This window comes from Citrus clementina, unplaced genomic scaffold (genome assembly GCF_000493195.1).
Source record: "Citrus clementina cultivar Clemenules unplaced genomic scaffold, Citrus_clementina_v1.0 scaffold_5, whole genome shotgun sequence".
Classification (NCBI taxonomy): Eukaryota; Viridiplantae; Streptophyta; class Magnoliopsida; order Sapindales; family Rutaceae; genus Citrus; species Citrus x clementina.
In genome coordinates, this window is record NW_006262201.1 from 13,396,606 (window position 1) to 13,410,776 (window position 14,171).

The following is a 14,171-nucleotide window of genomic DNA, read 5'->3' on the forward strand; positions in this document are numbered from 1 at the left end:
GATGAATTTTAATACAACTTAGGGAGACCTTACTATTATTTTTCTGTTCAAATATTAGTGTCCCTAAGTAGAAGTCACAAACACTAATATAATATAATTTGGCAAAACGATTACAAAATTTTCTTGTAAAAATAATTATACTATTTTCTTTTACACACAACTTTATATTGAAATGGTCATACACTGTGGATTATACAGTTTTCTAAAAATAACCGCACTTATCTCTTTATTAATTATTACATAAATCTTTTTTTTTTTTTTGATAGAAGTTATTACATAAATCATAATAAAAAGAATTCAAACAAAATACTGCTGGCAGTTCTTGCAGCAGCTTCTGAACATGTACAGATTCCCGGTTTCACTTCTTTTCACTAAAACAGTATTATATAATCTTAATGTTTTTCAAAATTAACATCATCTCTCTTTCAAATAAAACACTAAAATGCCTGCTTAACAAAATGATCCTTTAAATAAATGATTTCTTTAGCACAAGAATCGATACTGCTGAGCATTTACTACTCTCGTCTTCAGCCAAACCCAGAAACCTTGAAACCATCGTCTGAGATCAGATACTAGAAGGGCCAAAAACTTAGTAATTAAATTCAAGTGGGTTGTTTTTCCTTTTTGCTAATCCAAATGCTGTTTGGTTCGTTCTTTAAATTTTAAAGCACAAAAATTGTTTGTTTATTTGCTTTGCATCGTGTTTCTTTTTTGTTGAATGTTTTGTACTTTTAATGTTGTTAAAGTTTCAATCCTGTGCATATTTTGTTGGTTGGTTTTCACTGAAATCACTTTGTGTTTGTTGAGTGTTTTGTTGGGGTTTTAGCATAAAGGTTAGTACTTTTAATTAGTTTGAATCTATTTATTCTCTTTTGATTTGGAATTGGGGCCTGTTTTATTTATTTTAATTAGCCTTACAGGACATAACAGTAAGACACTAGCTGAAACCCTAGTTCATTTTCTATAATCTGGGTTTGCACTTGCAGGGTTTAAGGCACTTGAGGTACTGTATTGGATCCCATATCCATTCTAGTCCCATTTTAAATTTTTGGTATTTGTAGTGGCTAAATCCATTTACATTAGATCTTTTATTGGTTAGGGAATTGATCTTTAAAGAATGGAATGTGCCACCACCACTAGGCCCTCAAAACCGTCTTCTAACATATCCGATATCGTCTCCAAATTTGCAAAAGTTTGCAAATTGAGATCCATTGGTGTTTTCTGCTCTGAGAATCACTCCAATCTCAGAAACAATACTATCTCGGTGAGTAAAGATGGCAGTGAGAATACTTCTCAAGAGACTGAATGTGGTGGCATCAAAATCCATCCTCAGCCTGTTGACCTTCCTTGTAAAAGCAATGTTTGCGAAGATGTGGAGATTATAAAGTTATTTGATATAGTTTCGGGTTTGAAATTAGCTTATGTTCAGCTACAGGAAGCTCATATTCCCTATGACCCGGAAAAGATTATAGCTGCCAATGAGCTTGTTGTCGCTGAGCTTGAAGCACTTTGCAAAATCAAGCATATGTATAAGGAGAAGAAGCTCAAAAATGTTAAGCTGAAATCATCTCGTTCTGATCTTCTAAAAGCAGAGGGTGAGGTCGATGAGAAGATATCAGAGGTGTTGAAGCAGAATGTGAAAGCTAAAGACTCTGAGATTTTCCATTTGCGACAAAAGCACCAAGATTTAGATTTGGGGAATGCAATTCTGCTTGAAAAGATAAGGCAAGAATGTCTTCAAAGAAAGAGTGTGAGAGTTTGGAACGTTAATGTGTTTGAGGATAGCTTCAAGGCAGCCTCAAAATCCATCCATGATTTTGCAAAGCCGGTGATTAGCTTGATGAAAGCTTCAGGTTGGAATTTGGACCTGGCAGCAAATTCGATTGAAGATGCTGTTGTGTACAGCAAAAGATGCCACAAAAAGTATGCATTTGAAGCCTATATTGCACGAAGGATGTTTAATAAGATGTCTCTGCAGTCATATGATGTGGATGATATTATGAGATTTGATGAGCCATTTGATTCCCTGATAATTCATCCGGATTCAAATTTTGCCAAATTTTGCAGAGAAAAGTATCTTTTAGTTGTTCACCCACAGATGGAAGCTTCATTCTTTGGGAATTTGGACCAGAGGACTTTTGTATTGAGTGGCAAGCATCCGAGGACACCATTCTACCAAATATTTGCAAAGATGGCAAAATGGGTTTGGATTTTACTCGGGATTGCATCCTCAATTGATCCCAAAGCAAGGTTATTTGTTGCCAATCGCGGATGCCAATTCTCGGACGTATACATGCAATCTGTCGAGGAACCCTATGAAGGTGCTTCTGGGTTTGGTGAAGCGCAAACCAATTACAAAGTTGAATTCATGGTAATGCCTGGGTTTAAAATTGGAGAAATATTGGTAAAATCTCAGGTTTATCTTTCAAGAATGAAGTAGTCGAGTGATAATTCATGCCTGACAAAGGTATTGTCATCTGCAGGTAAATTGATAAAAGCTAATCACTTTTTCAGTTTATTTCTTAACTGGAAGTTAGTTGAGAACTGTTTTGAACATTAGTTGTAGAAAAAGGTGGGATTGCACCCAAAGCTAAGAATTGGTAGTCTTTCGAGTTCCTTTTTCTTGATATATCTACATTGTAAGTTGAAAACTCTTGTTATATGCCTCTTGAACTGTAAATATAAATCTAGATAATGTATCACTGTAGTCTTTTCATTCTCTGTTTGTTTGTCGATAACTGATGCCTTCCTTTTCTACTACAACTGGACTAATGCATACTTGGGATGAAATTTCTTACATACAATTAACACATTGCTTGTTGCTGTCGATTCAGATTTAGTCATACTTTTGTTAGTTTTCAGGTTGTATAGAATATTTGTGAAATTGCCAGAATGTGGAACCCTTGCCATAAAAGACTTTGCATACAGTTAGTTTCGGTTCAGATTCAGGTTGTTAGTTTTAAGGCTTAAGCTATCGAGACTCAACTTTGTGTGTGTGTGTGTTCCAAATGGTCAGAATTGAAGATTACCTCTGGTCTGCTTCGCCACATGGCAGTATGGAACAGTCTTTGCCCACAAAGTCAACGATTTGACATCAACTTAAGAATAGGCAATTTCGTCTTAAACATACCAAAACATTGTTTAATCATTACAAATATAGTATGTATCTGAGACAAAAAATGAAATTGAAAAGGGGAACGCTGCAATAATAATAAAACAGAACAATTACTGGAAAAAATCATTTTGGTTGAGTCTGAAGGTTGGTATGATCTTCATCATCCTCGGGGAAAAATAAGTCCTTACACAGCTCTCCATAGAATCTACAAACTAAATCAATGAACACAGGGCACTTCAGATTCTTCCAACAATAAAGAAGCTCTTCAACGTCTGTCAAATCCCCAACTTTTCCTTCTTCGACAACCATTTCCACCAAATAATTCTCAAAACTCCTGTAAGCATCTTCTACATCTTCAACTTCATCCCTTTTACTTAACCTGCAAGCTTTGACGTAATCTGGTGTAACAGGCGATGGAAAGAGCACTGGTGTAATAGGCGACGAAAAGAGCGCTTGATCACGTTCCGGATTCTCGGACACACTCCTGTGCTCCTCGGCGAGTTTCTCCATCTTTTTCCACTGCTTTGGTGGGCGAAAACTCGGCAACAATGCTGACATTCGAGTCCTTGAAGGAGATTTTTGAGGTTTGGACCGTTTGGTTGTAGGAAAAGAACGGGAACGAAGAGATCTTATAAAGAAGGATTTTCTAAGCTTAAACTTGAATATTTGGTTGAGCTTCTTGCATGGCCTGAAAAGCTTGGTTTTCACGGCAACTAATGCTTTCACTTTCATTTCTGATAATTATGATCGTATTCGAGTGTTGTTAAAGGAAAGAGCTATAGAGTTTGTTGATGGTGGCGTTTGTTGTTCTTTGTACAGAGCAGTAGTTGGGTTATAAATTATAGGGTTCAACCATTTGGTCTCAAGAAAGTGGCAGACCACGAAAATGAGATTGGATGGTCTTGATTAATATATGGAATGGTTTTAGCTTATGACATAATTAAGTAGACATAATTAAGTAGATAAGCAATGAAAATATTAAGATAGATTTGGAATTGAGGACCTAAGATTTAAATATTCGTTACCAACTAATTAATTTAAACAAAAAGTTGTGGGGATGTATGACTATTATGCGCAAAGTATGCACGCACGTCGACCCCTCGAAACTTCTATTGAAAGCCTTTTCCATGAACATTCTGAATTCATTTTCGGAAAGTCTTGCCGCCAATATTGTGTTTTGTTCGCATTGCATAGCTCGTAATCTTTTACATACAAACATTAAAGTTTACACGAGATCTTAGCACTTATTTATTTATAAAATTCTATTAATTTTTTATATTTTTAAAAATTTATTTTTTTATAATTTATGCATGATTTTCACACATTTATATTCGAATAGAAAAAGTAAATTTTTATAACCTTTATTTGAGTGGAAGAAATAAATATTTATTCAAAAAATTATTTCTATTACATATTTTTTAAAACTATAATTCTTTGATTTAGAAGGACTTAAATATCAAATAATTATATTTAAAATATTTTTTATTTATAAAAACAAATAAGATATCATTTATATTCAGATATTAAGAAAAAAAAAGTCAATTATACATTTGTAGTCAAACCAATAGTAATTTTTTTATTAATAGTAAAAATGAATAATTAATACGGCTACGAATATATTGTTAATTATTTTTTTACTCTCTCTCCTCTTGTTTTCTCTCTTATATTTAACATGCTTTAATTCTATGTCTTTACTCAACTTTATCTCTCCCTTACAAGTCTATTATTGGGCATCATTACGTTAGTACACATGAAAAAGATAAATGAAGAAGAAAAAAGAGAGACGAATACATTAACATCGTAATTCATCAACGGTGCGTTTAACACACTGTATTGTATTATATTATATTATATTATTTTAATGCAGGTGTATTGTATTATGCTGTATTGCATTAGAACTGTATTATAATAATACTGTATAACGTTTGGTACTACACTGTATTAATTTTTAATAAATATTTAATATTACACTATGCTATATTAATTTTTTAATGAGTAATTTAAATTATATATTTATAAAATAACATTTATTAGTAGTTAGAAAAATACTAAATATAGAATTCTTAAATTTTAGAAATTTAATATTATCTTTTTGGTATAAACGTTGAAAAAAAATCATAATTTTTCATAAAGATTGAAATAAATAATTCAATCAAATAACCTTCAAATAATATTATAACATAAATAAATAATTAAAATGTACAAGATTAAGTTAAAAATCATTTTAAGATAATAAAATAAAAAAAATTACACATACTATAAAATAATATAGTAGCTGCAGTACGATAACCAACAAAATAGATTGTTAAAATAATTCAAGTAATACAACAATATTTACAAGTACCGTTTTTTCTATCTTTCTCTTTTAAAGACTCCTTTTTTGTTTTATTCTCAGAACTTCATAGTTCTTTGTTTTTTTTTTTCTTTGCCTCTATTTTCTTTTTCTTTCTTTTCCTTTTCCTTTTTTTTCTTCTGTTTCCTTTTTCGTTCTTTTCCTTTTCCTCTGTTTTTTATCTTTCTTTTTCTTATAAGTTCCCTTTGGGTGATTTGTCGGAGAGTTGTGTGGCTTTGATTGCTGGGTCTTTGAGATCGCCTTCGATGGTTTTGGTGCCTGGGTTCTTTTGCATGCCTTCATAGCCGACGCCATAGTATGCGAAAGAATATGGTAATTTTTCAGAGCTTGAATAGCTATTTTTCTAGTGGAATCGGCACCTGCGGCGGCGGGGATGAGGTCATGTTCGTCGGAGATGGTGGTTGTGGACATCTGGTTCTTGTTGCGGACATTTCTCCTTTCTTCGTCTCCTTCATTTTTCTTTTTTTTTCCCTCTTTTTCTCCTTCTAACGCAATGAGACGTAATTCCGACTCCCCCACGAGTTTATTTTATGCGGTATTTGGTGTATTACAACAGTAATTTTATGTGGTCTAATACTGTGTTAATTTTCGCCAAACATAGTATTGTATTAATTTAATACAATACAAGATTATAATGAGGTGTAATGCTGGGTGCCAAACACGCCCCAAGGGTTTTCTTGAGACATCATTGCATTAACAACCAAGTATTACTTTTATTGTAAATATACAAAATGGCACTGACCACTTATACCTTCTAGGACAAATTACTCCCAGCATTAATTTTTACTAGTCACAGGCTTGTAGCTTCATCCTCGAGGAAGACATAATTGAGAGCTACTTTCGACTAATTTATTAGAGGATCACAGCTTCATCTTTCCTCCAGATAATGGATGCCTTCAAAAGCCCTAGACCTGAAATAAACCATTCTATTAAGAAATAATCATAGTTAATTCATTTTGTAATCATGTATCGTAATTTGCAAAAGTAAAAAGCTAAAAACGTTCATCTTGGTTTCCTAATTAATTCAATCCAGTTAAGAACCTAGCATAACCTTTCGAATTACAAGGATAATTAACTTAATGAATTTGTTTATGAAATCAAAGTTTATTAATTTTAGGAGAAAAAATAAGAGGATACAGAACAAAAAATAATTAATAAGATATAAGTTTTCTCTGATGAGGATATGCTCATTTTAATAAAGTGAGAATGTTACTAACGGATTAAAAAAAACACAAATTTTAAGGCATTAACAAATAAAAAATAATAATTTCTGATGTAATAAAATCTATTTTGTTTTTATATATATTAGTCTTATTCTCATTTTGTTTATTCTCATTTTAACAAAATGAGAATATCCTCATTAGAGAAGAAATACACACTCGGAGAAACACACAAACACACGTATAAATAGTCATACAAACATTCTATTAAGTCATATGATTTAATAGAGTTAGGGTAGATATATTATTCAACCATATGGCTTTATAGTGAACTGAACATTGTCTTTATTGAACCATGCAACTTAATATCATATCTGCATAAAAGAAAAATGGGAGTGCCTGCACATGAGAATTTCTAGTTAAGGCATTCTCATTTTATTAAAGTGAGGATGTTAATAAAAAACAAAAAAATATGGATCTCAATACATTAAAATACAAAAAAATATAGTTTTCACTAAAATATGTATTTTTTTTTGTATTTTAGTAATATTCTCACTTTAACAAAGTGAAGATGTCTTCATTAGAGGACTATACATAACAACAACAACAATAATAATAAGGGATCTATTTTCAGCTATATTGGAGACTGGAGAGTACTTTTTTTTTTTTTTTGTCTTTTACCTTGTCATTTACTTTATTAAATAAGGAATTCCTTTATTGTAAAATGTTCACACACACACACACACACTTATATATGAGTACTAATCTAGTCTAAGATCACGGATTGTATTAAAGTCTAGAAAATATAGCTTTTGGACTTTATTAAACTATAAGAAAGCTATTACACCATATTACATAATAGCATTACATTATTATGCCATATGTTGTTACAGCTTTCCCGAACTTTAATAAAGTTAAGAATTCTAGATCAGTTTAGTACTATATATCAACTATTTAACTTAAAAAGAATGACGGTGAATAACTTTTGGGACCCATTCACCTCATAATATAAAATCACTATAAAGAAGTGATACAAGGCATATTGGAGGGATAAAAAATAGTTACACTTAAAATCGAGAATCCTTAGAAAATGTATAACATTTGTGATGATTACTAAAACTAGCATTTATTATTATATGACGATTACTTTCGTTTCAAATGACAAGTAATATAGTCTCACTTTATTTTTAACCACAATATATTTTATTATTTGATGACTATTTATATCATATAAGAAAAGTTAATGTGACTACTCTAAATTGTTGTTAAAAGAAAACATTCACGACGATATATTGTACCCACATAAATTGATATCTAGTGATTAAAAATTTCAGTTCAGAAAATGTTATTCCATGACAATTACTTTTGTTTCAAATGATAAGCAATATTACCTCACATTATTTTTCAGGACAATGTATTTTGCCATGTTGCAACTAGTTACATTGTATGAGAAAAGTTTTTGAGACAATTAAACACAAATGCAGTCGTTGATAAATAAACTAACAAAATGAGTCTAACATTAAAAAAGATTTTAAAATATTTAATCCAAAAAAATTAAAATACAATGCATGACATTGAAATCCAAATAAATATGATTCTTTACAAAGAAATGTAAATATAAAAGTCATAAATCATGGTCAACAACCTAACAATAAGATTCCGTTGTACGTGAATTTGGAAAGATCTTACTGGGATTGAGAATCAAATAATGCAAGAGCCATATTTCAAGCCACAAAAGTTCCATAGACCAAAGTCTAAAATACCTTATGATATTAGCTTTATGACAAAAAAAAAAAAGGTTAAGAGGCTATTATAAAGACGATATCAAGCATTATTTCCCAAACTTCATAATGGGATGGATGAGATGAAGTAAATCAATAACCTGATGCTGATGATCAAAATTACTAGGGATGCATTCTTAATGTAGGTTTGCCAGTACTTTAAAATTCAAATTGCAAAGTGTGGAAATTTAGCACAAGTGAGGTCAAACTTTTGTCATATCCTAATTGTATCTTCTTTTATTTTCCGATCAAAAGATTTAAGTAATCAAGCTAATATGTGATGGTAAGCATGAATTTGATACCTCTCAGCAAGTTTCTCATCTCTAATCACATCTAGCAAGGCAATAGACACTGTAGTAGCCAAAGGATTTCCATCGAAGGTGCTGACAATAAACATAAACAAGAGCATGGTGAGCTATAGTAAAATAAGTCTGCACAACAACTAAACAAAAGGGACAAATAGATCAATAAATAAATCATGAAAATATATGGTTGTTCATGAATTAGGAAAAGACAATAAACTCAAAGGAAATACACAAACTGAGAGCAACATAATGAAATATATCAAAGCAAGAATCATAGCTTCTCTAACAGAAGATTGCAAAAGATAGTATTAAGACAGTGGCCTCACAACTCAACATGGTGTAATCTTTTGGAGGTTCTTTAGCAACTTTCTTCTCATTATCAGTGTTGTGCAAATTTTATTGAACTCTCAAGTGCACAAATCTATTGTAGAATAGATTAATGGTGACGAGTGTCGATCCCATGAGCAGGTAGATTTTAATTGTGTGTAGAATTAATTTTCTAAATGGGTGGATGGTTTTGTTGGTGAAAATGATTTGGAGTATTCTAAACTTTAAATTGGAATGACGAAATTAAATTTAAAGTGAAAACTATTATAATTGAAGCGCTTGGGTATTTGGATCTGCATCAACATCCACCATGGGCTAAATATTCCTTATTAGTGCCAATTAAATCATGAGGGGGGAATCCACACCCCATGAACCACACTCTAATCAATATGGTGCTAAAGGCTTATCATGCCAAATAATAATAACTTTGTATTAGGGATCCGGTGAAACCACGGCGGTATCTAGACAAGATTATTATTATTTGTCCACGAGAAGTCAAAAGATCCACAAAAACTAGAGGGGAAGAGAAAATAAATTTACCAAATAAAGCCCATGACACATGTTGAGACTTCACCTTCAACCCAAACTTGAAAGAAAATTAACTACTCGTAATTGAACTAGGGGCAAAATGGAAATTTATTAAAATACGTAGAAAATACAAGATGAAGGCCCCATTTTTATAGATACATTGAGTAAATCATGGCCATCAAATTAAAAACAGTTTGGACGCTTAGGATTGCGCCATGTCATTAGTCAACAGTACGCGGTTTGACCACCGGTTTGAACAGTGACACGGTTTGACCACGCGGTTTGAACAGTGACACGGTTTGGTTGAAAATAATCCTGTGTATATGCATTTATCGTACGTGCACTTTTTGGTCTACTAACATGCTGCCATGTCACAGATCAACAGTGCATATGAATTTTTTCCAATGGAATCGTGACACCTCATTAGTCAATGCCACATCATCAGTAAATGCCACGTCATCGATCCGTCTATGTGAACAATGTCGTGAACAGTAACATAGACAATACCGTACATGTGAATATTACCGTACATGTGAACAATGACATTTTTCCTTTTAAGCTCCTCCTAAGGTTTTCGACTGTCCTGAGTTCAAAAGTGATGTCCGTTTTGCCGTCTGATTTCTCGTTCATTGTGAAATGACTATGATGCCCCTAAAAAAGATAAAATACTTAATTAAAATAAAACACATGTAATTAAATCACAAGAAGCTTAAATACTTAAAAGTAAGGGTGTTAGTAAGACTTGAAATGTAAAATGACGATTTTCTCCTTTATAAATATACATTTTCTAACACTCAACACACCTCCCAACCAGCTTATTGCTAGTCCCTAGCAAATAAAGCGAAAATAAAATTCAAACCCAAAATATATTTTTTTTAAAACAATCTTGTTTATTCAATCAAACTAATGATAACAATCAAATAAAAGTATAAGCATTATCTCCAGTATAAAGAAATATCACACCCACATCAATCATCCATATGAATCAGCCCAGTAGACTTTGTCACAGCTGCTTTCAAGAATAACATGTCAAACCCCAAAATCTCACTGGTAGTAGTGATACTCTCACAAAGAAATTAAATCCAAAAAGTAGTCACTCCAATGAATGGTAATTGAGAGAAAATAATAAAGAAGTAATATCACACGCTCTCCCCAAGATGAAAGAAATATGCCTTAAGCTTAGAAATAATACGATCTCAAGTCAAACAAAATGCTAGTCAACCCAATTTATTTATTTATTTATTTTTTTATGCACCACTACATCTTTTTAGCCCAAATAACTAGCTTCTACTTCAGACTATAGCTCCCTAAAATCAGGAAGGACTTCTACTAGGATGTAACGTAGGCTAGGGTCATGGCTAACAAAGGAGGGGAAATAAAGAAACAAAAATGTATGTTTGAAAAATAAGGGACTTTTGGAGATTACAAGGTGCTTTATATTTTTTTTTTGGTATTTTCTTTTCTTTTCTTTCTTTTTTTATCTTTTTTTATTGTATTTATATATATATATATATATACATATCCTTTTTTTAGCACCATTATTAAAAATACATAATCATCCTTATTTTCAAACATAATTGGGTGGTGGAAAACGTAAAACATAAGGTGATACTCCACATTGGAGTGGGAAAAGATGATAGGTTACTAAAAAAAAAAATTTTTTTTTAATATATAGGCTCAAAGGGGTTAACTATGGATACTTTATGATAGGGTTGGCTAGAAAGGCTCAAACGGATCAAAGATGGCCTTTCCATCGTCTTTTAGGGTTCTAAATAATCTTCCATATCTACTAGTTAAATGAACTTCCAAATGTAGCAACACATATTTTTTTCTTTTTTCTTTTTACAATTTTTTTTAGAGGGTTGACTCTAAAGAAATCTAAAGATCATGTATAAAATAATAAACTGCTAAGCTGTATGAAGAATGAGCAAAATGATTACTCTCCAGGAAAAATGATAGGCTCAAAAACTTACTTGGTACTTATTATGACATGTTCACTCCTTCAAGCAACTCATATTTGTCTCCGACATCAACATGTAGAGTAGCAAACATGGCTTAACATCACTTAAGACCAAAGATAATACAAATACTAAAATTTGAAATTCATCATGTCATTCAATGTTAAAACAAATCACACAATTTTTTTTTAAACAACATTTTACTCCCCAACCTATTCTAAGCATGAAAGGAAAATATGTATGCAAAAAGGTGAAAAATGATGCAGAAAAACTAATTAGAAAAGTTACACTTAAAATGATAGAAAAAGAAAATGGTTTTTTTTTTTAACTAAGAAGATGCGTTTCTAGAGGCACTACACCCATATTCAGCTATCTTTGACTCAAAAATTTGAAAATGTATATTTATAAAGGAGAAATTAAAAAGAAGAAGTTAAAAAAAAATGAATATCAAAGCTTAATAAAGAAAAAGAAAATGTCTGGAATTTTTTTTTTAACGAAGAAGATGCGTTTCTAGAGTAACTACACTCCATATTCAGCCATCTTCAACACAAAAAATTAGCAATAGTTAGTTTCTACAACAAAAAATCAGTAAAAACTTAACCAAGATTCCCCAATTGTCGACTATTCCCTCCCCCCAACCAGAACAAACATTGTCCTCAATATTTTAAAGTATAGAAGTAGAGTTTAGAAGACATCACCTGGGTGGTGCAACACAGAAGAAAATATTTACAAGCGGAGAGTTAAATCTAATTTGTACTTCTTACTGCGGCTACTGTTACCATAATTATTTGGAGACTCCAATACAAGGGTCCTTGAGTCTGGCTCTGGTTTATAAGCTTGTAACATATCAAGTAGTTCATTAACAGTGTGAGCACAAATAAAAAGCTTTTTCATTGTGGAAGGAATGAAATAGTTTTTTATTGCATGGTTAAGAAGTGCGATGAAGCCATCATAAAAGTTATTGACATTTAACAAACCGATGGGTTTCTGGTGAACGTGTAGATGGGCCCAAAATGCTAATGTGATAAGTGCCTCTAGAGTTGCAAGATCTCATGGAAGGAAAATAAAAGTATCAGCATGATTAAGCATTTCAGTTATTCTTTCTTGCATACCTGAGACGACTAACTCTTTTCCAGTCGGTGAGTCATACAAACTGCCCAAAGTTTTTAGGGCCCTTGAAATGATGCCTAACACTTGGCTTCCTCTTACAAAAGCAGCTTCTGAGACCAATTTTGATAACCCTCGGTTACCGCCTCCATACACCAAGTGTAATTTTCTCTCTGCTATGCTTCGACCAAGATCTATGGCTGCCTCAACGATCTCTTTATGTTTGCCATAGTTAAATCCAGAAAGCACACAAATGTTCTTGAATTGTCTATTGGGAGTAGTCGCCATTGGGATACTTCTCAAAAACAATTTGTGAGTGCTTGACAAAAAATCATATTTAATAATCTTGGTGATAGTGAGTCACAACTGTGTATGAGGTAGCATGTCAGTGTCAATTAATGTATAAAGTACATGGCTCGAGAGTAAAAAAGCAAACAGTAAAAAGAAAAAAATGATAAAATAAAATTATTAAAGACAATAATGCAAATGATAAAACAACAGTAAAATAAAACAACAGTGAAGTAAAAGGATATTTACAGGTAATTGCAACTGTGACTCACATCTTCCTCTGGTTTTACGTCCATAAACTGCTTGAACGCCCTCTATGGGTCGAGGATGGGCTTCCCATCAAGTTTTCTTATAAACTGGCAAACAAGGTCGTTTATAGTCAGATTCCAGAGACTATATCGTGCATGCTCTTTCTGGAATAATGGCCATAACTGGAGAATCGCTCCTTACACATATCCACTGGGATGTGTTTCAAGAGACAAAAGGATATCATCCAATGACTCCTTATTCAAGCCATCCCTAATGAATTGAATCTTATCTTCCCTGTTATTAGACACCATTCCTAAAGAACATGGGTTTTTATTGCATCTCATTCTGGCACATTTATGACAAGCAACATAAATTCTTTGAGCTCTTCGTTTTCTTACATAATTTCCTTTACCACAACCAGGCATGTATGCAATAAATTTTGCAGGTAATTCACCTATCAAACGTGCTTTGGCCTCGATTAACCAACGGATGTCAGCAGGTATGTTATTCCTCATGAGCAATCGCATGCGTTCAGACCGAGCTTTATAGATTGTAAGGAGGGCATTTTGAGGAAGTGAAGGGAATTGATTGTGAAGCTTTGCTAAAATCTCGTTTCTGTCATACATTCGCCTCAGAATATCAGTTATTACTGAAAACTGAAGTAACCGACTTGATTGTCACGGAGTACTGTTATCCGCCACTTCACCGGGGAAACAAACTAAAGCACATAAACAAAGAAAAACAAACTAAAACACATAAAGAAAATTACAATCATCCTCTTATTGAATTTACCTCAAGCTCCAACTCGATCTTGTAGACACTTCTCTCAATGTCTCTGAGTTGGCTTTCTAAATCCTCATCATAAGATACTAACTCTGTTGGTTACAGAGCCCAAATACGATGTGTTTTACAAAATCGAATCTGCCTTTTGAGATGAGATTTTACACGTTAAAGTGGTTTAAGAATGTCTAGGAGGAACTGTTTAACTATGGCACTCATG

At 32.5% G+C, this 14,171-nt stretch overlaps 2 protein-coding genes across 2 annotated transcripts; one reads left to right on the forward strand and one right to left on the reverse strand.

Annotated features, from left to right (window-relative positions):
- The first annotated feature begins 320 nt into the window (after positions 1 to 320).
- LOC18040794 (protein GRAVITROPIC IN THE LIGHT 1) lies at positions 321 to 2,617 on the forward strand. The gene is made up of 2 exons (XM_006431935.2): positions 321 to 606; positions 1,100 to 2,617. The coding sequence occupies exon 2, from the start codon at positions 1,118 to 1,120 to the stop codon at positions 2,438 to 2,440; it is 1,323 nt and encodes a 440-aa protein (XP_006431998.1). The 5' UTR covers positions 321 to 606; positions 1,100 to 1,117; the 3' UTR covers positions 2,441 to 2,617.
- Positions 2,618 to 3,238: 621 nt separating this feature from the next.
- On the reverse strand, positions 3,239 to 3,847 carry LOC18040795 (transcription repressor OFP17). Its single transcript, XM_006431936.1, has one exon. The coding sequence runs from the start codon at positions 3,845 to 3,847 to the stop codon at positions 3,239 to 3,241; it is 609 nt and encodes a 202-aa protein (XP_006431999.1).
- Positions 3,848 to 14,171: the final 10,324 nt, after the last annotated feature.